General features: G+C 40.5%; 2 protein-coding genes across 4 annotated transcripts in view; both read left to right on the forward strand.

Moving 5' to 3' along the window:
- Positions 1-15,609, forward strand: part of LOC119900231 (phospholipase A2 inhibitor and Ly6/PLAUR domain-containing protein-like) — a 35,505-nt gene extending 19,896 nt beyond the window's left edge. The window contains exons 1-5 of one of the 2 annotated variants that reach the window (XM_038715023.1): positions 10,930-11,003; positions 11,367-11,468; positions 11,573-11,740; positions 11,891-12,007; positions 14,679-15,609. In XM_038715023.1, the coding sequence (XP_038570951.1) occupies positions 10,952-11,003; positions 11,367-11,468; positions 11,573-11,740; positions 11,891-12,007; positions 14,679-14,911 (672 nt within the window). In that variant the 5' untranslated portion in view covers positions 10,930-10,951 and the 3' untranslated portion in view covers positions 14,912-15,609. Of the gene's footprint in view, positions 1-10,929; positions 11,004-11,366; positions 11,469-11,572; positions 11,741-11,890; positions 12,008-14,678 lie in introns of those variants that run through there. The other variant, XR_005444032.1, reaches the window with a different exon arrangement.
- A 1,027-nt stretch (positions 15,610-16,636) lies between these two features.
- Positions 16,637-23,200, forward strand: LOC119900232 (phospholipase A2 inhibitor and Ly6/PLAUR domain-containing protein-like). 2 transcript variants are annotated; one of them, XM_038715024.1, is made up of 5 exons: positions 16,652-18,579; positions 18,948-19,049; positions 19,154-19,321; positions 19,471-19,587; positions 22,270-23,200. In XM_038715024.1, the coding sequence occupies exons 1-5, from the start codon at positions 18,528-18,530 to the stop codon at positions 22,500-22,502; spliced, it is 672 nt and encodes a 223-aa protein (XP_038570952.1). In that variant the 5' UTR covers positions 16,652-18,527; the 3' UTR covers positions 22,503-23,200. The 2 variants fall into 2 exon arrangements, 1 of the variants encoding a protein (XP_038570952.1); XR_005444033.1 differs by lacking the exons at positions 19,471-19,587; positions 22,270-23,200 and having other exon boundaries at positions 16,637-19,049; positions 19,154-19,184.
- The last annotated feature ends 2,414 nt before the right edge of the window (positions 23,201-25,614 follow it).

Consider the following 25,614-nt stretch of genomic DNA (forward strand, 5'->3'; position numbering starts at 1 on the left):
GGAGAAAACAATGACATGAATAAATTAGTAAATGATTTCAATAATTTCTTTGTAAATGTTGGTCCTGACTTAGCAGCTAAAATTCCTAACCAAGAATTGAAGTTGAACACTGAAAGAAATGATTGTTCTATTTTTCTCTCCCCTGTCAGTGAGTGTGAAATAATGAATATTGTTCAAAAATCCAAAAACAAGTTATCTACAGACTGTCACTCCATCGATATGGTACTAATAAAAAAGACAATTAAAAGTATCTTAAAGCCTCTAACACATATCTGTAACCTGTTGCTTAAAAACGGCTGTGTGCCAAGAAAAATGAAAATTGCTAAGGTCATACCTTTGTTCAAAAATGGAAATAGGAATCACTTTACTAATTACAGACCCATTTCTCTCCTTCCCCAGTTTTCAAAAATCCTTGAAAAGGTTTTTGACAAACGGTTAGAAATTTTTACAGATAAGCATAAGATAATTAATGAAGGACAATATGGGTTCAGACCCAACAGATCAACTTCGATGGCCATAATTGACGCTACAGAAGAAATATCGAAGGCTCTAACAAACAAAAAACTTGCAATAGGAATTTTTATAGATCTTAAAAAAGCTTTTGATACCATTAATCATGATATATTACTTAAGAAATTAGAACGATATGGAATACGGGGGGTTGCTGGGAAATGGGTGAAAAGTTATTTGAGCGACAGAGTACAGTTTGTCCAAATGGGTGAGCTCTCTTCTGGATGTCTTGACATTGCTTGTGGTGTCCCGCAGGGGTCAGTATTGGGCCCCAAATTATTTAACTTATATATTGATGATATTTTCAATGTTTCTCTATTGGTTAAATGTGTATTGTACGCTGATGATACAAATATTTTTTATAGTAACGATAGTTTGGAGCGACTGATTAGCGTTATAAACAAAGAACTAAGTAAATTTAAAAAATGGATGGAAAGTAACAAATTATCCTTAAACCTAGATAAATCCAAAGTGATGTTTTTTGGAAAGTATCAAGCTGATTCGCAGAAACTGGTTGACATATACAGAGTACACATTGAAAATGTTCAGGAAATAAAATTTTTAGGTGTAACAATAGACAACAAGCTAAGTTGGAATGCCCACATCAGACATATAACAACAAAAGTCTCCAAAAGCCTTGCTATAATAAGTAGAGTTAAGCATATCCTTGACATCAAGGCACTCCATACCCTGTATTGTGCTTTAATACAGCCATATCTAACCTACTGTATAGAGGTATGGGGCAATAATTACAAATATGTAATACAGTCACTTTTTTTGCTACAGAAAAGAGCTATACGAATTATACACAAGGCCGCCTATTTTGAACACACAAATCCTCTCTTTCTCAAATCAAAGCTATTAAAAATGCAGGATCTTGTAAAATTTTATAATGCACAGTTCATGTTCAAAGCTTATCACTATTTATTACCTGTGAACATTCAAAATATGTTTTCTCATAAGGAGCAGTCGTACAGTTTGAGAGGTTTTGGAAACTTTGCGGTACCAATGGCGAGTTCCACCAGGAGGAGTTATTCTATGTCTGTTTGTGGGGTTTGTGGAATAATCTGGGGCTTGAATTAAAGCAGTGTCAAGGCATTCACAATTTCAAACGTCTTTACAAACGAAAGGTCTGGTTCCATTACAATGACAATGAGGTTTGATTGTATTCATGTTGTGCAGATTGTTGGATTAGTTGTCATTTATTTACCCTTGTGGTATTTCGTCTACCATTGTTGGTAGTTGTTCGTCACTATGTACTTTTGTGGTATTCCATTTACCATTGTTGGTATTTGATTATCATTGTTACCTGTGGAAATATTTGTATATTATTAGTATGTATGGTATGAATGTGTGGTTTTGACTTGTGCATCCACTGTTTCTAAATGAGTTATTATTATTATTATTTTATTTATTAATATTTTTTTCTTTGAGATTATTGATGAAGGAAGCAGTTATTTTTTGTATGTATAAATTCTTTGATAGACTAGGGTGGGGTTTAATAAGTTTTACTTCTTCCCACTCTATTTCAAGCATAAGTGTATAAGTTATTATTATTGTGTATCTTTTCTGTTGTCACACTATTTTGCTTGAAAGAAAGAAATAAATAAATGTGTATAACAGCTTCAAGTCAATGTAGTGTTTTCATTTTATCTGTTACTTTTCAGTGAAATACACGTCCAGCTGAGTTATGTGTTCTTTCTACTGCACTTTGATTTTGTAGTTATTTCATTTACACCTACACAACAGCAAATCTACAAGGCATGTGCACCATCCTCCCTGTGTCCAGCTACAGGCTCTCAAACATTTTCTATGAACTTGGGTGCTTTGAGTGAACTTGGATCTCTTCAGTGCTCCAACACAGACAACTGCAACTCCAGCAAGTACACATGAATGAGTAGTTCGTTTAACATTAGAAAAGATACAATATAAAAACAGAATAAAGAACATTCACATCCTGCCATCTACTGACATGTTCTACTTTCACTTCACGCCTAAAGAGATAGTGAGTGCACTCAAATACACTTTTTGTTAAATCAAACTACAAATATTTCCTCATGGTTTGCTAGCTCTCCATTTTGTGTGCTCTGGGGAAAAAAAGCGTTTTAACGCTGGAGGAACCTCACAGATTTGAAATGTGGGGATAGAGCTTCTAAGGGAGTGCTGAAGGGAGGGGTATATTTGCTTGGCAAGTTCAAATGTCAACAGCCCTTCTGCAGAATCGCTTACTCTCTCTTTAAATGTTTTCTCTTGCTCAAATAAATTATGTCATTCTTTTCTGTTTCATTCCCTGCTGCTCAGCCAAATAACGGCCTAAAGTGTTTCACTTGTGACCCCTCCACCTTTCAATGCACCTCTCAATTACAATGTCAGGGTGTGGAGGACCGCTGCTTTCAAGTGAATGGTGAGTCTTTATTATAAATATTTGGACAAAGTTTGTCTCCACATGGGTTTTGAGGTAATTGTGAGGTGTGGAAAATCAACCAGTGGAAAGTAATACTTACTTACTCTGTTATGGTATACATCTAATCAACAACATTTCAAAGGTAATTATTATACTTTCACTGCACTACATTTGACAGCTATGGTGGCTAGTTACTTTATGGATTAAGATTTTATGATGGATCATTTTACAAGAATGTTATAGATCCAACAAGCCAGCAGTAGGTAAAGTAGTACTAATATAAGACTGACCAGTTAAAACAGCAGAAATTAGAAGCTGTCTGGTGAGACTCCACATTTTTCACATGCTGTAATGCCACACCTCAGTTTTCTCACACAGTGAACAACAAATTTATGTACAACTGATAAAGTTGACTCGCTGAATGAATCAACTCTGCCCAGCTGATACGACACTGGCATACGCCGTAATAGCAATCAAGTAAACCTGCTCTGCCTGTGAGTCCAGAGAGTTGTGACAAGTGGTAACAGACATATTTAATCAATATTTAGGTAAATATAATAAATCAAATGGGATTTAATTTAGGCAGATACCCAGTACTAAAGAACTTGGATTGGAATCAGGAGTTTCAGCTTGTAGTGGAGTATTTCTACATTGTGTTTTTTTTTTTTTAAAGTAACTAACCCTAACCCAGAACTTTTAATTTATTTGGCTGTGCATCTTCAAACCTGTGTGTACCTGCTGCCAACCAGGTTAGCCTATCTTTCTTTCAAAGTATTGGTAACATCAGTGGTCTATCCTGTTATGGTACCAGTTTTTGTAATGTTGTTCCAACTGCCAGTGACGCCTGCTGTATCAGTCTGCTGCTTAGACCTTTTTCATGGCTTCATTTTACTGGGTACATAACCTCATGGGATTTTTGTTTAAATCAAACCTGACTGACATTGTTTTATAATTGTAGTTTTTAGCAAATTGTACAGATATGATCCTATCCTCATATTATTAGTGTACATTTATCCAAAGCGACTTACAATTGCTATATATGTCAGAGGTCGTACGCCTCTGGAGCAACGAGGGGTTAAGTGTCTTGCTCAGGAAAACAATGGTGCATGGGTCACTGTGGGGGATTGATCCTGGGTCTCTTACACCAAAAGCACATGTCTTATCCATTGCACCACCACCAAAGTAAATTCTTTGTAAACATACTTGGTTGATTCTGATTCTATTAAAAACAAAAAAAAATGTCATACTTCAAGTGGACTTTTTGTCATCTGGTGACTTTTGTGTTCTGACATTTAGGACAAAGAAATGATTTCTCATTGAGGGTACCAGTTATAAAGGAGGCGGTGGTGTGAGTGGTTAGTGTTGAAATGATATTGTTGTGAGCCAGGTTCAGGTGTGAAGAAGTTTCGGAGACTGATGAAGACTTAACATAGCATGCTTTATTGAGCCCGGCCGAGGAGATACAGCATACAACATGTGAACATGTCAAATGCCAACACCAAATCTGAAGGAGAACATCTTGTGGTCCCATTTATGTTTCTTTCTTCCCCCCTAGTGCCTGTAGGTTTCTATATTAGATCATCTTTCACCTGGAACAACTATCTGATGTTTAGACTCCAATGCTTCGTCATATTAGAATCTCTCACTATCCATTAGTTGTACTCTAATCTGTGGAGCCAGTTAGTTCTTGTAAACATTCTTGTTGGACTCAACCTTGTAAGATTCCCAGAGAACACTGATATCTGCTAGCCTGACGTCTGAGCTGCTGTCTCTAACTAATCAGTCTATTGTTGTCAGAAGTATGTGTCAGAAATACCTAAAGCTAGAATGTCAAACACTTATGGGTTCAGCTACATTACTGTAAGCTAGACCTGTCTTACCTTTCTCTGTTACATCAATTAAGACACCTGAGAAATATTCTCAACAGTTAGGATTGTTTGACCTGAGGGATGATGAATGTTAGATGGATGGATGTAGGTGCACTCTCAAAACAGCAACACTTAGGATGGGTCAATGAATCCCAACCCAATCGCATCTCATGCGTCACATATACATGCTTTGGAAAAGCCGTGTCTATTGTACGCAAAACTGCGATTTTGCATACAATAGACACGGCTTTTCCAAAGCGTGTATATGTGACACCTGAGCATGAGAACAGGCTGATGAATCCAGTGATGTATATTAAGGAATCTTGACTCCGCGACCTCACACACACACACACACACACACACCAGGAACACACAAATGTCCCCACACTGCTTTCCACCGATTCATGTTTTCTGATATTACACTACTTTGGTTTGATTATTAGGGCTAATGTTAATGTATTCATTATAATTTTAGATAATAGTTAAGGCTACTATATAGCAGTAGTATAATATTAATTCCAGTTTGACATAACAGCTGTTTCATTTTTGTGGGTTGAAATTATTGTGCAATAAAAATGCTCTACATGGTGGTTAGTCTGTCATTTATTAATGCTGAGTACTAACGTTAATAATCATTACCATTCATGCAGAATAACGAGTTCAACATTTCAAAGGTTTGCTGTAGCTCGTCAACCTTTCATAATGTCCAGGCTGTGATTGGTCGGTTCACGACATTGACGTGCAACTTTATGCACACGGCTGCATGAAAGGAATGAGGACGAGTAGAGGAGGGAGAAGCTCGGGTGTTTCTCCCTCCTCTATTCTTCCCCATCCACTCCTCTTCTCAGCTTATGAGAAGTGCCGGTATGCAAGAGAAGTTCTTTGTACGCCTAAGACAAAAGATTTACTGGTATTGCATACCGCTGACTACTGGTTTGAAGTCAGCTGCAGCTATAATAAGTCAGTGAGTCCTGCCCTATGACATCACCTCAATGATAACTGCACCAACTGCTGCACAATTCCACCAGCTAATGTGACCCATATTACTATCCTGTGTAGCCTACCGCTGGTATTATTATAAGAAATTATGTAATGGTACAAAGTAAATTTGGGTTATTTGGTTATACACCTATAGCAGGGGTTCCCAAAATTTTTAGCTTGCGACCCCCAAAATAACGGTGCCAGTGACTCGTGATACCCCATTAGTCCAATTTCATTGCAGGAGTTTCTGAAGACCTGGGTAATGTGTTGTGCTGCCACAGATGAAATGTGTTCAAAGTGAAGACAAATCTGAAGCGTGTCCTGATGTCTTTACTGCATGAACCTGGGAGAAAATCTGACAAGCAGCCAAGAGATAGTGCAGAGCAGGGCCGGCCTGTGGCATAGGCGACATAGGCGGTTGCCTTGGGCGCAAAATGTCAGGGGGTACCGCAAGAGAAGGTTTTCAGCTTGGCGAAAATCAATTCAGCCCATCTGCTGTGAAACCGGCGTACGCCACGATAGTAGGCTAAATAAGTGCACCTGTGAGTCCAGACAGTTGTGACAAGTCGTGTCGTTGTGTAGAATGTTGCGATATAAACATCTAAAACCTGAGGCGCAGCCTTTCTCTGTTTGGGACTGTGAGCAGCACAGCACCGAATCTGCTGAGGTTAACGTGTGGATTTGTGGTGAGTGTTTTCCAGTTTCGGTTTCACATGCAACATGCAGTCTGTGGACTTAGTGGATCAAACGGTCTAAAGGGGATAATTCCAGTGGAGCAATAAGTAATGCACAGCAGAGTATAGGGCAGGTAGACTTAAAATTAAAAGCCAGGAAGTGCAAGCCTTCACAGAACACATCAACTCTATGGACAGTAACATCAAGTTCACATAAGAAGATGTTCACAACAACAGTTTGGCCTTCCTGGACTGCCCTGTACACATTGAAGAGGACAGGATCCTGCAGATTGGTGTTTACAGAAAACCCACACACACAGACCAATACCTACTGTTCGATTCACACCACCCACTGGAGCACAAGCTAGGGGTCATGAGAACACTGCACCACAGAGCGGAAAACATACCAACAAGCGCCCAAGCCAGAGAGAAGGAACAGAACCACCTGAAGGGGGCACTTACAGCCTGTGGATACCCTAAATGGACCTTTGTGAAGACAGCCACAAGATCCAAGAAGAACAAAACTACAGGGGAGGAAAAGAAGGTCAAACGCAACAACATTGTGATTCCATACGTGTCTGGAGTATCAGAGAAACTCAGGAGGATTTTCAACAAACATAACATCCCTGTGATTTTTAAACCCAAGAACACACTAAGACAGATGCTGGTACACCCCAAAGACCGCACACCCAAACACAAGAAAAGCAATCTAGTGTATGCGGTCCAATGCAGTGAGGAATGTACAGACCTGTATATTGGGGAGACTAAACAACCGCTACACAAACGCATGGCTCAACACAGAACACAGCCGTCATTGAACAGAGGAGGGGCTCTACGCCACCACTTATCCCCCACTTACAATGCTGTCCTTTCATCACTTCCCAGGAAACTCAACAAACGTAACCTATTGACCTCAGGTGAAGATACCAACGATGGTCGTTCAGTCTTGGCCTCCGGTAGTCTTAACGACTCTTTGTCCTCTCATCAACTTTGTAAACACTTACTTTCAACATTGACTTGTTTTTTGTGACTTTTCATATCATTAACATGCCTTTTCACCTTAACCAGCAGTTTTATTTTGAAAGTGTAACCGGACGTTGCATTTATATTCAGGGTGGCCGCCAGGAATTTTGGGCCCCATGACAAATAAAATCAAATTGGACCCCCCCTGCGCAGCTATTGTCACCACTTCTCTAAGACTGAACTGTCCCATCAAAAGCTTTACATAACTCTAATTAAAGGCTTGCAAGTGACTGGCTTCCTGTAGTTAAATAAGTTAATAAGCATAATATTTACTGCTCTGTACATGCAAGTCTGCATACAGGATGCAGTTCATTATTTGCTTCTCAAATAAATTACCCTTCATGATGGGAATAATAAAGTCTGTATCTATAGATGTCATTAACGTCCATAATTCAATCTAAATGAACATATATAACTGGATTATTTTAATATACTGTAAATTAATAGCAGAGTCCCAAATAGCCGCCTATCTCCTTTACTGGCCTGGTGTTGGAACACATTTTGACAAACGCCTCCCTCAATTTAACAGCTGGTCTAGTTCTTATAGAAGTTCTTTGGGTGTATAAAACCTCCTAAACCTCGCGGGGTCACCCTCTTTAGCTGCTTCTAAGCTGCTTAGATCGTTAATCCAAATATTATTATTTAAACATATGGTCAATATGTCCATATGAACATGCTACACATCTTTGGATCGGTTAGATTCTCCACAATTCAATAGTTCAGTTCATTTAAGGGAAACAACAAGCCCCAAAGTCTAATTCTTAAAGATTTACAGGTGTAACCTGCCTGGGACAAGAGATGAAAGGGGGGAAAAAGTGCTACTCCTGTTACCTTTGAAGCCTCGTTAAGCCCGAATATGTCCATTCCTTGATTAATATATTCCTTTAGTCTGTAAGAGTCCACCGATCAAAAGAATCAAAACAGCTTTTCATCAAAATGAATCCAAGTTGTGAATCCTATCATGTGAAGTCCATCGCTCTCTGTCTGCTAACTTCTCTCATCCTGCACCGTGTTGTTGTCCTGATGTTACTTCAAAATAAAAGCTCATAAGCTGTCTGTCGGAGCTAGACTAAATGAATGACATTTGATTTTTATACAAGTGTTATTGTTTTTGAAATAAATAAACTGTTTCATAGTAGTTTTAGTTTTGTGCAAAAGGAATTAAAGGCCTGTCCCATATGGACGCCTGTCCCAAATATAGGCAGGGTCAATTCAGTGATTTTAATTGGCCGTTAATCGGAAGGTCGGCGGTTCAATCCCTGGCTCCCCCTGGTTGTGTGTCGAAGTGTCCTTGGGCAAGATACCGAACCCCGATTTGCCCCTGGCAGTGTATGAATGAGTGTGACTGTTAATTTCCGTTTGAGCACTTAGGCTCAGTGTATGAATGTGTGTGACTGGTGAATGCAGATGTACTGTAAAAGCGCTTTGAGTGGTTGAAAAGACTAGAAAGGCGCTATACAAGTACGGAGCATTTACATTTACATTCACTAGTCTGTAGCTAGCTAGCTTATGTCACTGTGGACGTTAAGCCAACAGGTTAACACCACTCACAGACTAAAAGCCGCCCACCTTTCTTGGTGAAAAACTGGGTTACAGAGTGACAACCTTTCCTTTGTCTTTCCTCTCTGTCTTTTCTCTCTTTCCTTTTTTTGAAAACCGGATTTTGGTTTACTAGGCAACATTGTGTTCACTGTATTTCTGGTGCATCTACTGACTGCATCTGAACACCGTCACTGATACAGTGGCTGTGTCCGAAATCACCCACTACCTCGCCATTTTGTAGTGGTGTCCGAATGTATAATGAGAATTTATATACCCTATATAGTCCACTCAGTGTATCCCAGAATGCATTTAGAAAAGTAGTGTACAACCGATGGTCACTAACCAAGCCCTACATACATCATGCATTGCTGATAGAAAAAAATGATTGTCCGACGGCAATGATGTAATCAACCACGCCAAAATAACGATCGGTGTAGTGTCCAAAAGTGTTTTAATAATGCAAGTGAGCTCCCTAGTGTTCTACATACAACTCCCTACATAGGGGGCAAGGAGTAGTTAATGACACAGCCAGTGTGCTAAAGCAGGACCAAACCATTTCATGTAGATACAGGGGGGTGGTCGGTCAATATGGAGGTTTACTTTTTGGTCAATTTTTGTTTTGCCAAAAACAAGCAAAAACAAAGATCATTCATTTTATTCTTATATTTAAAATATATTTATACTCAGTGATGATGGTTTATATAATGTATAATATAATTTGATATTAGTTGATAATTATTTTTTGGGGCCCCTGTCAGTCAGGGGCCCTTTGAATTGTCCTAACTCCCCCCCCCATACGGCGCCCATGTCTGTGTATAGCTGAGTGAGGCCAACAGACAGCAGTCACTCAGCTAGGAGTGACAGCGACCAGAGCCGCCTGTCAATCAAAGCGGCCACACCCCTAATAATGCAGAACTTTATAGCTTAATATAATTTAAACAGGTGAGTTATAAAAAAAACTCAATTAGCAATATAAACTTTTTTGAACCAGGCTGTATACATGTTTTATTCTGCTGTAAAGTTGGGCATTTTAACATGGGGGTCAATGGAGATTGAATCCCTCCTGCAGCCAGACTCAAGTGGCCACTCGATGTATTACAGGTTTTTGGTCTTCTGGAAGTCTGACGCTTGGTCATAACACTATGTATAGCCTTTAATGTTCACCCAAAGGAACAGATTAGCCTAAGTAGCCTTAATCAAATAAATAAATTGATTTATAAGTTAGACAATTGAATCATTACATAGGCATAAATGAGTAATAATGTGAGGCAGAAATACGACAAGTATATTTAACATTTAGGCTACACTATTTGTTTATTAAGTTTAGCTATCCTTAAAATTAGTTCAAAAACTTCGGACATTTTATTTTGATATATTTGTGGTTTAGTCTTTCTTGTTCAATTTTCATTGTGTAAGTTGGATAATGGAACAAGCCGACGCTTTGGTGCGCTTAATTGCATTGCACGTCTTCATTCAATGCGACAAAAACACAACATAGTGTTAACATCGTTTACGCAGCATCGGCTCTGGAAAAATGAGCTCACACTGTTCAATAAACATTTGCTTTAGCGCAAGTAGGACAATAAAATTAGGAAATACCCCCTAAACTGGTTTTCATTATAAAATGTGAACAACAGCATATGAATTACACGTCATGCACGGATCTTCAAGGAAGTAATTTCTTTTAAAGTCATCCTGTATTTCTAGTAATACATTAACAAACTGCATTCAAGACACACCTAGATTTGCTAAAAACTTTGGCATCCTGTCATCTTCTGACAAGCTCTGTTTAATTGTGTAACCCGGATAAAGCTTAGTGTTTCTCTTTTAACCCTAAATGGGAACACCCAATCCCTGAGGTATGCATGTTTTCCTCATTTGTGCGGTGTATATAAAAGGTGCAGTATTATCATCACGGAACACTGATCCACAGTACTTACCTGATCATCATGATGAAGCTGATCCTTTCTCTGACTCTCATCTGGGCGCTCTCCAGCACAGGTAACTCCACTTATTATCACATTAGAGTTTCTGCAGGAAGCAAAATTTAAAGGTTTGAAGACGTTAATTTTGTCCGAAAGCTTTTTTTTATTGAAAAGATTAAAAATCTTAATATTAACAGATCATTATTTTTAAATTAACCAGATCCAAAACTTTTAGACTTTATTGATCCTACTGAAAAAAGATTGGAAAGAACTACTGTTTGTAACAGCCATTGTGTCTTTTTAAATGCTTCTGCACAACAAGAAGAAAAACATGTTTCAACATTTATAGATCATCAAAACCTGTAACCCTAAACTCATCAGACGTTTCATTTGACTTGTGATGTGATCACTGAGTTGTCAATTTTTCTCCCCATTGCAGCTGGAGCCCTTCAGTGTCTACGCTGCCAAAATGATCAGTGTACAAACCCACCATCATTAACATGTTCTTCAGAGACCATGTGTACAACAGCTTCGATTCAAAGTAATGTTTTCTTCATGTGATCTCTTACTTTTCAGTGAAATAAATTTAATGCCAGTTATGTGTTCTGACTTCCAACATTAACAAACTGCACTTTGATTTTGTAGCCCCTTCATTTGGAGTTACAGTCCCGCAAATCATCAAGGCGTGTGCACCATCCTCCGTGTGTCCAGCTACAGGCTCTCAGGCATTTTCATTTAACGCGGGTCTTGTGCAGATAGTTGCATCTCTTCAGTGCTGCAACACAGATAACTGCAACACAGACAATGTACCTAGTAAGTCCAAATTGATAAGTAGCTCATTTAATTTAAGAGACAAAATAAAAAACAGAACAAAGAACGCTGGCATCCTGCGTTCTACTTTCACTTTGTGACACAAATGTTTTCTCTTCCTCAAATGAATGATGATGTTCTTTTCTGTTTCAGAGCCTGTTCCTCAGCCAAACAGCCTAAAGTGTTTCACTTGTGACCCCCTCATTTCTCACTGCAACTCATCTCAATTACAATGTAAGGGAGTGGAGGACCGCTGCTTTAAATTGAATGGTGAGTCTTTCTGATAAATAATTGAACATATTTTGTCTCCACATGGGTTGTGAGGTAATTGCGAGGTGTGGAAAAAGTTGAGATATTTGTACTTTTACTTAAATTTTTGTTATATTTTATGTTATACATCTAATTAATTACATTTCAGAGGTAATTATTGTACTTTCACTGAACTACATTTGTATGACAGCTATTGTGGCCAGTTACTTTACAGATTAAGATTTTATGACAGATTATTTTACAAGAACGTTATAGATCCACAAGCCCACAGTAGGTAAAGTAGTACTAATATAAGGATGCTTTCACACCTGGACCTTTTTATTTTGTTCCCGGAACTTTGAATTAAATTTGAATACATCACATGTGTTCACACCGCATTATTGTAAAGCATCACCATCGATCTCCTGGCCCTGTATGCTCCACCGCCCCATTGCGCTGTGCCGGTTTGTGAACTGATTTCTTCTTCTCTTAATAGCGGATTTGCCGTGATATTTCTCTCGCTTCCGGGCTTCCCCTGGTAACCCCGTGTTTTACGTCATACCGCTATGAGCTGTGGACAATTCCCTCAGCCAAAGTCTGCAGAAATGCGGACTTACGAAAAGGGTCTATAAAGGGCTCAAAATGTCCGCGAGAGAGCCCTCGCGCACTTGACGATTTGACAGTGGGACGGCCCTGAGCCCTCACGGACTTCCCGGGAACGCGCCTCAAAGTCTGTGAGTGTGTGAGCGGGGACATTGGGATCTGGCTCGTATGGGGTTACCTGGGGAAGCCAGGAAGCGAGAGAAATATCACGGCAAATCCGCTATTAAGAGAAGAAGAAAATAGTAAACGAACAAGCATAGACACCAACGCTGATGTCAAAATGGTTTAAAGTTTTCTTAACTTAAGATGCTGCATAGAACACATTAAGTCAGAGGAATGCAACCATCATATGACACACTTAGTTTATTCAACTGTTTATTTTAGTTTTTGCTTGGTGATGCTGTTTGACTATAGTGTATTAATTAATTACAAATATATTGACATTTAGGCTACCTCTCCTCCACTCTGTAGGACAAGAGCCTGCAGGACTTAAAAATAAGGCAAAAACATAAAATAAAAAGTGTGCAACGTGTTTCAGCGTCGTCAAGGTAACGTGATAAAGTGGCAAAGGGCTGTCCCGTTCCTGTTTACAGCATTTTGAGCCCTCACAGCCTCTTGCACTCAATCGCTTTCCAAGTGACGTCGGTAAAGTCTGACAGGGTTCAGGGCTTAGGGGGGACATTGGGATTGGGCCCACCTCTTCTGAGCTATCTCAGGTCGTTGTTTTGTTCCTGTTCAGAGTGTGATTGTTGTGTTCACATATTACCAAACGAACCGAGCCAAAGGGGAAACGCCCCCTTGCCTGAGAGCGGCACTGCATTATATTCTGTCATGGTTTTAAATTTTGAATTGTCACCTGCCACCTAAATTTTGTTTCTTTTACATAGATAAAAACATTTCCACCATACATTGGTGCTGAAAAATTCACCAGAACACAGGAAATGAAGTGTTCTTTGTGAATTTTCATATAATTCAGCATTGGAGAGTTCTTAAAAAATAGCGTTAAAATCTCGTCTCGCTCTCGTGAACCCAATCACGTGTCTCCTCTCGTGAGTCAAGTGTCTCGTAAGTGCTTAACCATGTAAATTTTAATGAATCGACTAAAGTAACGCAGATCAAAATCCCATCCTTTCTTTACTGAACACTTCTGTGTTTTGGCGCTTCAGCCTGCTCTGTTGTTGCAGTGCTGCGCTCCTGTACCACAGCTTGGCTCTACACTTCGAGCATTTTGCTGCAAATGCAAAGAAAATTTGTGTGATCAGTTAAAGACTTTAACCGCTCTTTAAGTGAGGTAATAAAAATAACATGTTCAACTGCCGACTTGTGTCTATATTGCCTACCCTCTCCAAGGTACAGGAAAGAATTGTTTAGTAATCTAATCAAAAAATCTAATATTCTTGTCCCATTACAGTACTTTAGAAAATATAACACCACATGTATGACGAGTCTCGCTATTGATGAAGGTGACTGCGGAGTTGGAATCTTCCTTGATTTATCAAAAGCATTTGACACTATTGACTTTGAAATTCTTCTCAGCAACCTTCAAAATGACTATGGTGGATACATGACTTTAATGCATGCAGTTACCTTTAAATACAAACAAAACAAATTACAAAATCTTCCATTCGAATAGAAATTGAAATAACATTGACCATGTTTGTGTCAAAATAAATGGTAGAGCTATTGAGAGAGTGAAGTCCACCAAATTCTTTGGGATACATATCGATGTGTTTATGATCTGATGAAAAAATTCTAAATATGTTATTTTTCAAATTGAGACATTTTCTTCCATTCAAAGCAATCATAACTTTATACAGGTCTTTATTTGAGCCTCACCTAAATTACTGTAATGTCACATAGTGCGATACTTGTTGGAGTTACCCAATGAAAGGACAGATTTTACAGAGGAAAGTAATACGTGCCAATTAAAGGACTTTGATGGGAATCAGGACCAAAAACATGTAATGGTGTGATTGTACATCGTGACATTGTTACTTTAACTTGTGTGAAGGATCTGAATACTTCCTGAAGTTACTTAACAAAAAATAATGTATCTATAGTAAAACATTGTTTTTTTTTTTATCTTTAGTGACGAATGGAGGCAATACTTCTCCATTCTCTGGCTGTGCATCTGCAAACCTGTGTGCACTTGGTGCCAACCTGAGTAGCCTACCTCTCTTGCAAGGTTTTGGTAACATCAGTACACCCTCCTGCTGTGGGACCAGTTTGTGTAATGCTGTTACAACAACTGCCAGTGACGCCGGCTGTATGAGTCTGCTGCTGGGAGTCCTCATCTTTACCCTCCGTTTTTTTGAAGCCTAATTTTGGGTTTACTTGGCAGTTAGTGGGGCTTTGTGGGACACAAAGGCAGCAATGAAATAGACACACAAACACACATGTACAAACAACAGAGGGGATACTACCTTTTTCATGGCTTTAATTTACTGGGTACATACTCAAACGAAATAATAGCTTTCTTAATCAAATCTAATTGAATGCTGTAACATTATATTAAATTTGAGGTTTTGTAGCAAATTGTACAATTATATTACTCCATTTTAGAAAAATACGAATCTTTGATATTAATGTAAGACTCAATATGAGAAGGATTGTTGACACTCTTTATTATTGTTTAACCTTTTTTGTATCTTATTATCAATTTTATGGATCTTGATCTGCAGTATTTCCTCTGTCTTTATCTGTCTTATATTTATCTACTATGTTGTTAAGCAACAATACACCAAAACAAATTCTTTGTATGTTAACTGACTTACCAATAAAGCTGCTTTAATTTAAACAAAATATGCTCTGATATTGTCACAGTACAGGTGCAGAATTCAAATCTAATTGCCAGTCAGCAGTGTTGGGCAGTAACGCTTTACTCAGTAACTCGTTAGGCCTACTGTGATTGGTGGATTATGTCTCTGCTCAGCAGCGGATTGGTGGCTGCAGTTCCAGCTGATGGTAAATGATTGGCTAAATAAACTGGAAAGGCTCGTGATCAGGGAGGATAGTGCTGAATTGGTTAAGCAGTTATTTAAAAGACAGGAAACAATTTGTGAAGTTGGGAGATTACACATCTGAATGTGTGGACATTGCGTGTGGTGTCCTTTTGCACAATTACTGCATCAGTGCGGTGTGACATGGAGACAATCAGCCTGTGGAACTGCTGAGGTGTTATGGAGGCCCAGGTTGCTTTGATAGAGGCCTTCAGCTCGTCTGTACTGTTTGGTGTCTCTCAGTTTCCTCTTGACAATATGGTGTTCAGGTAAGTTGGCTATAAAGCACAGTAATACCATGGTCAGCTAACCAGTTACTAGTCATTTTGGCACCGTGGAAAAGGAAATCACGATCTCCATAAAGCTTGTCAGCAGATGGAAGCATGCAGGTGCACTAAAATCTCCTGGTAGAAGCTCCATTGACAGAAAGTTGTATTGGGGTGTAGTCGATATGATTACCAGATATACTGCGTGCTAACCTCGACAACCCAGCTTACGTCAACATAGCTCTCCTTATTTGCTAGGCTCCTTACATGCTTGCTAATAACTTTTTTTAAGGTGCGTCTCTGACACTGACAGCATTGTGTTGGACAGATTTCTGCAGCGGTGTTCATGAGAGATGCGGGAGAAAGTGAGACAAGGTGCTGAGGGAATTTATGCGCCTCTGCACGCAGATCTGCAAACAAATACGATTTTAAACAGACCAAGTAAAAAAGAAATCTAATACCTTTATTGTATTTTGGTTCTTCTCTTCACATTCCTCTGTGCTCCTGTGGCAACTTGAATATTAACTAACAAATAAAAGGTTTGTTTGCACAATAACAAAACATGCAATGCATTTTAAATATAGAATTTACAAAATGTGCATCATCCAAAAAAAGTAATTTAAGCTACAAAAAAACTGCTGTTATTTTACATCATATTCTGTTATATATTTTTATATTTATGAATTGTCACCTGCCATCTGAATCTTGTTTCCCTTTATATAAATAAAGACATTTCCACTGTAAATTGGAGCAGAAAATGTCTCCAGAATGCAGGAATTATTTTATTGTTTTTAACCTGTCCTGCCCGGCAGCCTGGTATGAGAATGAGGAGCTGGATACCATATTGTGCCAGACAGATTTTACTTTAACAAGAGAGTATTAATATACTATTTGTCACCAGGCCAGACAGGGGACAGACATGGGGATGGGGAATAGAAACACCACATGAAGATGTAACTGAATAAAAAACATCAAGAATAATTCTACCAGGGAGAACCTTTGTTTTTATATGTGTCTATATGTGAGACCGTATGTGTCTGAGTGCGTGGGGGTGAGTGTGTCTGTATGTGTACGTATATGTTTGTGTACATAAGCCTGTTACAGAATGTAGTTCATAGTGAGAGTGGGATGCCACAACCGCGCCACACCGTCTACAGCGACAGGCAGGCAAGACCCCCAGTAGCCAATAGGGGTGACGAACCGTGACGCGAACGCAGAAGACCCCGACCCGACCAACAATTGCCAAAGACACCGGCCATCCAAATGCCAATTGACAACGCCATGCCGTTGGAAAGCAAAAGGCGGAACCCGCAGAAGAGACTGACCGCGGCGCGCACACAACAGAGGCCAGTGCCACCCCGCGACCGGCCGCGGAACGGGCAACCAAACCGACAAAATGCCACGCAATCAACATCAGCGCGCAACCCCAACCCGCACGAGCACAGCGGCACCCACCGCCCGGCAGCACCCCGTGTATCCCGCGCGCGAGGCCGAGCAAATGAGAGAGCAAGTGGCAGAACACAACGGCGAAAGCCAGGAGAGAACAACACTAGCAACATCTTCCATGCACAGCACACCCTCCAGCCGCCGTGTAACGCCAGCCAAACCAGCAACGAGGCAAAATCAACTAGCCCAGCTGCATGTCACCGCCCACCCACCCGTCAAGGGCCGGGACACACCACGCACACACCCTGCGCATCCAGACAACCAACTACCTCAGTCTCCAGAGGGGTCCGACAACCGGTCGACAGAGAAACAGGGGAGCACGGATCTGAGGCAGCAGCCCCCCAGAGAAAAAAAAAAAACAAGACATCAAGATGCATCTACAATCGCCCCACAATCAGACCGACCCGCGCTGCGCCCAGACACCCCCAACCCCAGTAGCCAGGGCACCCTGCGACTCCCCAAAGCGCAAAGGACCCCAGACCACATGTCCCTGGGAGAGCTGCGCCCCGCCCCAAGGGAGAACAGCAGAGAGCCGTGCCGAGGAACTCCCCGCTGCCAGGGAGCGATAACGCGGGAAAACCAGGGCCGACAGACCCCCAGCCCAGCCGGAGGCATCCTCCCCAGAGCGCAGGCAGAGCCAGCAGTCCCCAAGCTCTGTAAACCCGAGGCAGAAAAAGTGTATTGGATTAGAATTGCATATCCCAAAGTAAACCAAGACTACCTCTTCCAACACTGCCAAATATTAAATTTAAAAGATTTACTAAAAGTATTATCATCATTATGTACTTCAGTATCAAACGTGAAAGTATGAAACTCTTTATGCAGAATGGTTTCTGTCAGTCTTATAAGTAAAAAACACATACTTCATAGGATATTATCAAAAATATTGTTAAATGAATTGCTGTGGCATTAAGATGTCAGCTTCCATTCAAGGTAGTAATTTCTTTAAAAGTCTAGTACTTTTCAGTGAAATACATTAACAAACTGCATTTAAGCCACACTCAGATTTGATAACAACTTTGTCATCCTGTCATCTTCATGACATGCAATATTTAAATTTTGTAACCCGGAAAAAGCCAACAGGGTTTTCTTGAAATGATTACGCTGTTAAAATGGGAACACCCGATCCATGATGTATGCATGTATTCAACATCTGTGCAGTATATATAAAAGGTGCAGTATCAACATCACCACAGAAAACTGATCCACAGTACTTACCTGATCATCATGATGAAGCTGATCCTTTCTCTGACTCTCATCTGGGCGCTCTCCAGCACAGGTAACTCCACTGATTATCACATTAGAGTTTCTGCAGGGAGCAAAATTTAAAGGTTTGAAGACGTTAATTTTGCCTGAAAGCTTTTTTTTTGTTGTTGAAAAGATTCAAAATATTAACAGATTATTATTTTTAAATTAACCAGAACCGAAACTTTTAGACTTTATTGATCCTACTGAAAAAAGATTGGAAAGAACTACTGTTTGTAACAGCCATTGTGTCTTTTTAAATGCTTCTGCACAACAAGAAGAAAAACATGTTTCAACATTTATAGATCATCAAAACCTGTAACCCTAAACTCATCAGACGTTTGATTTGACATTTGACTTGTGATGTGATCACTGAGTTGACAGTTTTTCTCCCCATTGCAGCTGGAGCCCTTCAGTGTCTACGCTGCACAAATCCAGACTGTTCAACCACAGTAACATCAACATGTTCTTCAGAGACCATGTGTACAACAGCTTTGATTCAAAGTAATGTTTTCTTCATGTGATCTCTTACTTTTCAGTGAAATAAATTTAATGCCAGTTATGTGTTCTGACTTCCAACATTAACAAACTGCACTTTGATTTTGTAGCCCCTTCATTTGGAGTTACAGTCCCGCAAATCATCAAGGCGTGTGCACCATCCTCCGTGTGTCCAGCTACAGGCTCTCAGGCATTTTCATTCAACGCGGGTCTTGTGCAGATAGTTGCATCTCTTCAGTGCTGCAACACAGATAACTGCAACACAGACAATGTACCTAGTAAGTCCAAATTGATAAGTAGCTCATTTAATTTAAGAGACAAAATAAAAACAGAACAAAGAACGCTGGCATCCTGCGTTCTACTTTCACTTTGTGACACAAATGTTTTCTCTTCCTCAAATGAATGATGATGTTCTTTTCTGTTTCAGAGCCTGTTCCTCAGCCAAACAGCCTAAAGTGTTTCACTTGTGACCCCCTCATTTCTCACTGCAACTCATCTCAATTACAATGTAAGGGAGTGGAGGACCGCTGCTTTAAATTGAATGGTGAGTCTTTCTGATAAATAATTGAACATAGTTTGTCTCCACATGGGTTGTGAGGTAATTGCGAGGTGTGGAAAAAGTTGAGATATTTGTACTTTTACTTAAATTTTTGTTATATTTTATGTTATACATCTAATTAATTACATTTCAGAGGTAATTATTGTACTTTCACTGAACTACATTTGTATGACAGCTATTGTGGCCAGTTACTTTACAGATTAAGATTTTATGACAGATTATTTTACAAGAACGTTATAGATCCACCAAGCCCACAGTAGGTAAAGTAGTACTAATATAAGGATGCTTTCACACCTGGACCTTTTTATTTTGTTCCCGGAACAGATACTTTGAATTAAATTTGAATACATCACATGTGTTCACACCGCATTATTGTAAAGCATCACCATCGATCTCCTGGCCCTGTATGCTCCACCGCCCCATTGCGCTGTGCCGGTTTGTGAACTGATTTCTTCTTCTCTTAATAGCGGATTTGCCGTGATATTTCTCTCGCTTCCGGGCTTCCCCTGGTAACCCCGTGTTTTACGTCATACCGCTATGAGCTGTGGACAATTCCCTCAGCCAAAGTCTGCAGAAATGCGGACTTACGAAAAGGGTCTATAAAGGGCTCAAAATGTCCGCGAGAGAGCCCTCGCGCACTTGACGATTTGACAGTGGGACGGCCCTGAGCCCTCACGGACTTCCCGGGAACGCGCCTCAAAGTCTGTGAGTGTGTGAGCGGGGACATTGGGATCTGGCTCGTATGGGGTTACCTGGGGAAGCCAGGAAGCGAGAGAAATATCACGGCAAATCCGCTATTAAGAGAAGAAGAAAATAGTAAACGAACAAGCATAGACACCAACGCTGATGTCAAAATGGTTTAAAGTTTTCTTAACTTAAGATGCTGCATAGAACACATTAAGTCAGAGGAATGCAACCATCATATGACACACTTAGTTTATTCAACTGTTTATTTTAGTTTTTGCTTGGTGATGCTGTTTGACTATAGTGTATTAATTAATTACAAATATATTGACATTTAGGCTACCTCTCCTCCACTCTGTAGGACAAGAGCCTGCAGGACTTAAAAATAAGGCAAAAACATAAAATAAAAAGTGTGCAACGTGTTTCAGCGTCGTCAAGGTAACGTGATAAAGTGGCAAAGGGCTGTCCCGTTCCTGTTTACAGCATTTTGAGCCCTCACAGCCTCTTGCACTCAATCGCTTTCCAAGTGACGTCGGTAAAGTCTGACAGGGTTCAGGGCTTAGGGGGGACATTGGGATTGGGCCCACCTCTTCTGAGCTATCTCAGGTCGTTGTTTTGTTCCTGTTCAGAGTGTGATTGTTGTGTTCACATATTACCAAACGAACCGAGCCAAAGGGGAAACGCCCCCTTGCCTGAGAGCGGCACTGCATTATATTCTGTCATGGTTTTAAATTTTGAATTGTCACCTGCCACCTAAATTTTGTTTCTTTTACATAAATAAAAACATTTCCACCATACATTGGTTCTGAAAAATTCACCAGAACACAGGAAATGAAGTGTTCTTAGTGAATTTTCATATAATTCAGCATTGGACAGTTCTTAAAAATAGCGTTAAAATCTCGTCTCGTTCTCGTGAACCCAATAACGTGTCTCGTCTCGTGAGCCAAGTGTCTCGTAAATGCTTAACCGTGTAAATTTGAATGAATCGACTAAAGTAACACAGATCAAAATCCCATCCTTTCTTTACTGAACACTTCTGTGTTTTGGCGCTTCAGCCTGCTCTGTTGTTGCAGTGCTGCGCTCCTGTACCACAGCTTGGCTCTACACTTCGAGCATTTTGCTGCAAATGCAAAGAAAATTTGTGTGATCAGTTAAAGACTTTAACCGCTCTTTAAGTGAGGTAATAAAAATAACATGTTCAACTGCCGACTTGTGTCTATATTGCCTACCCTCTCCAAGGTACAGGAAAGAATTGTTTAGTAATCTAATCAAAAAATCTAATATTCTTGTCCCATTACAGTACTTTAGAAAATATAACACCACATGTATGACGAGTCTCGCTATTGATGAAGGTGACTGCGGAGTTGGAATCTTCCTTGATTTATCAAAAGCATTTGACACTATTGACTTTGAAATTCTTCTTAGCAACCTTCAAAATGACTATGGTGGATACATGACTTTAATGCATGCAGTTACCTTTAAATACAAACAAAACAAATGACAAAATCTTCCATTCGAATAGAAATTGAAATAACATTGACCATGTTTGTGTCAAAATAAATGGTAGAGCTATTGAGAGAGTGAAGTCCACCAAATTCTTTGGGATACATATCGATGGGTTTATGATCTGATGAAAAAAATTCTAAATATGTTATTTTTCAAATTGAGACATTTTCTTCCATTCAAAGCAATCATAACTTTATACAGGTCTTTATTTGAGCCTCACCTAAATTACTGTAATGTCACATAGTGCGATACTTGTTGGAGTTACCCAATGAAAGGACAGATTTTACAGAGGAAAGTAATACGTGCCAATTAAAGGACTTTGATGGGAATCAGGACCAAAAACATGTAATGGTGTGATTGTACATCGTGACATTGTTACTTTAACTTGTGTGAAGGATCTGAATACTTCCTGAAGTTACTTAACAAAAAAGTAATGTATCTATAGTAAAACATTGTTTTGTTTTTTTTTATCTTTAGTGACGAATGGAGGCAATACTTCTCCATTCTCTGGCTGTGCATCTGCAAACCTGTGTGCACTTGGTGCCAACCTGAGTAGCCTACCTCTCTTGCAAGGTTTTGGTAACATCAGTACACCCTCCTGCTGTGGGACCAGTTTGTGTAATGCTGTTACAACAACTGCCAGTGACGCCGGCTGTATGAGTCTGCTGCTGGGAGTCCTCATCTTTACCCTCCGTTTTTTTGAAGCCTAATTTTGGGTTTACTTGGCAGTTAGTGGGGCTTTGTGGGACACAAAGGCAGCAATGAAATAGACACACAAACACACATGTACAAACAACAGAGGGGATACTACCTTTTTCATGGCTTTAATTTACTGGGTACATACTCAAACGAAATAATAGCTTTCTTAATCAAATCTAATTGAATGCTGTAACATTATATTAAATTTGAGGTTTTGTAGCAAATTGTACAATTATATTACTCCATTTTAGAAAAATACGAATCTTTGATATTAATGTAAGACTCAATATGAGAAGGATTGTTGACACTCTTTATTATTGTTTAACCTTTTTTGTATCTTATTATCAATTTTATGGATCTTGATCTGCAGTATTTCCTCTGTCTTTATCTGTCTTATATTTATCTACTATGTTGTTAAGCAACAATACACCAAAACAAATTCTTTGTATGTTAACTGACTTACCAATAAAGCTGCTTTAATTTAAACAAAATATGCTCTGATATTGTCACAGTACAGGTGCAGAATTCAAATCTAATTGCCAGTCAGCAGTGTTGGGCAGTAACGCTTTACTCAGTAACTCGTTAGGCCTACTGTGATTGGTGGATTATGTCTCTGCTCAGCAGCGGATTGGTGGCTGCAGTTCCAGCTGATGGTAAATGATTGGCTAAATAAACTGGAAAGGCTCGTGATCAGGGAGGATAGTGCTGAATTGGTTAAGCAGTTATTTAAAAGACAGGAAACAATTTGTGAAGTTGGGAGATTACACATCTGAATGTGTGGACATTGCGTGTGGTGTCCTTTTGCACAATTACTGCATCAGTGCGGTGTGACATGGAGACAATCAGCCTGTGGAACTGCTGAGGTGTTATGGAGGCCCAGGTTGCTTTGATAGAGGCCTTCAGCTCGTCTGTACTGTTTGGTGTCTCTCAGTTTCCTCTTGACAATATGGTGTTCAGGTAAGTTGGCTATAAAGCACAGTAATACCATGGTCAGCTAACCAGTTACTAGTCATTTTGGCACCGTGGAAAAGGAAATCACGATCTCCATAAAGCTTGTCAGCAGATGGAAGCATGCAGGTGCACTAAAATCTCCTGGTAGAAGCTCCATTGACAGAAAGTTGTATTGGGGTGTAGTCGATATGATTACCAGATATACTGCGTGCTAACCTCGACAACCCAGCTTACGTCAACATAGCTCTCCTTATTTGCTAGGCTCCTTACATGCTTGCTAATAACTTTTTTTAAGGTGCGTCTCTGACACTGACAGCATTGTGTTGGACAGATTTCTGCAGCGGTGTTCATGAGAGATGCGGGAGAAAGTGAGACAAGGTGCTGAGGGAATTTATGCGCCTCTGCACGCAGATCTGCAAACAAATACGATTTTAAACAGACCAAGTAAAAAAGAAATCTAATACCTTTATTGTATTTTGGTTCTTCTCTTCACATTCCTCTGTGCTCCTGTGGCAACTTGAATATTAACTAACAAATAAAAGGTTTGTTTGCACAATAACAAAACATGCAATGCATTTTAAATATAGAATTTACAAAATGTGCATCATCCAAAAAAAGTAATTTAAGCTACAAAAAAACTGCTGTTATTTTACATCATATTCTGTTATATATTTTTATATTTATGAATTGTCACCTGCCATCTGAATCTTGTTTCCCTTTATATAAATAAAGACATTTCCACTGTAAATTGGAGCAGAAAATGTCTCCAGAATGCAGGAATTATTTTATTGTTTTTAACCTGTCCTGCCCGGCAGCCTGGTATGAGAATGAGGAGCTGGATACCATATTGTGCCAGACAGATTTTACTTTAACAAGAGAGTATTAATATACTATTTGTCACCAGGCCAGACAGGGGACAGACATGGGGATGGGGAATAGAAACACCACATGAAGAAGTAACTGAATAAAAAACATCAAGAATAATTCTACCAGGGAGAACCTTTGTTTTTATATGTGTCTATATGTGAGACCGTATGTGTCTGAGTGCGTGGGGGTGAGTGTGTCTGTATGTGTACGTATATGTTTGTGTACATAAGCCTGTTACAGAATGTAGTTCATAGTGAGAGTGGGATGCCACAACCGCGCCACACCGTCTACAGCGACAGGCAGGCAAGACCCCCAGTAGCCAATAGGGGTGACGAACCGTGACGCGAACGCAGAAGACCCCGACCCGACCAACAATTGCCAAAGACACCGGCCATCCAAATGCCAATTGACAACGCCATGCCGTTGGAAAGCAAAAGGCGGAACCCGCAGAAGAGACTGACCGCGGCGCGCACACAACAGAGGCCAGTGCCACCCCGCGACCGGCCGCGGAACGGGCAACCAAACCGACAAAATGCCACGCAATCAACATCAGCGCGCAACCCCAACCCGCACGAGCACAGCGGCACCCACCGCCCGGCAGCACCCCGTGTATCCCGCGCGCGAGGCCGAGCAAATGAGAGAGCAAGTGGCAGAACACAACGGCGAAAGCCAGGAGAGAACAACACTAGCAACATCTTCCATGCACAGCACACCCTCCAGCCGCCGTGTAACGCCAGCCAAACCAGCAACGAGGCAAAATCAACTAGCCCAGCTGCATGTCACCGCCCACCCACCCGTCAAGGGCCGGGACACACCACGCACACACCCTGCGCATCCAGACAACCAACTACCTCAGTCTCCAGAGGGGTCCGACAACCGGTCGACAGAGAAACAGGGGAGCACGGATCTGAGGCAGCAGCCCCCCAGAGAAAAAAAAAAAACAAGACATCAAGATGCATCTACAATCGCCCCACAATCAGACCGACCCGCGCTGCGCCCAGACACCCCCAACCCCAGTAGCCAGGGCACCCTGCGACTCCCCAAAGCGCAAAGGACCCCAGACCACATGTCCCTGGGAGAGCTGCGCCCCGCCCCAAGGGAGAACAGCAGAGAGCCGTGCCGAGGAACTCCCCGCTGCCAGGGAGCGATAACGCGGGAAAACCAGGGCCGACAGACCCCCAGCCCAGCCGGAGGCATCCTCCCCAGAGCGCAGGCAGAGCCAGCAGTCCCCAAGCTCTGTAAACCCGAGGCAGAAAAAGTGTATTGGATTAGAATTGCATATCCCAAAGTAAACCAAGACTACCT

The sequence above is a fragment of the Micropterus salmoides genome, unplaced genomic scaffold (genome assembly GCF_014851395.1).
Source record: "Micropterus salmoides isolate LMB-PRFRI ecotype aquatic unplaced genomic scaffold, ASM1485139v1 Ms_hic_scaffold_13, whole genome shotgun sequence".
NCBI classification, from domain to species: Eukaryota; Metazoa; Chordata; class Actinopteri; order Centrarchiformes; family Centrarchidae; genus Micropterus; species Micropterus salmoides.

Bases quoted from the DNA above. Each gene is read 5' to 3' on its own strand.
- LOC119900232 (XM_038715024.1), top strand. From the start codon at position 18,528: ATGATGAAGCTGATCCTTTCTCTGACTCTCATCTGGGCGCTCTCCAGC. The intron at 18,580-18,947 runs GTAACTCCACTG...TCCCCATTGCAG, and splicing joins CTGGGCGCTCTCCAGCACAG to CTGGAGCCCTTCAGTGTCTA. The intron at 19,588-22,269 runs GTGAGTCTTTCT...TTTTATCTTTAG, and splicing joins CCGCTGCTTTAAATTGAATG to TGACGAATGGAGGCAATACT.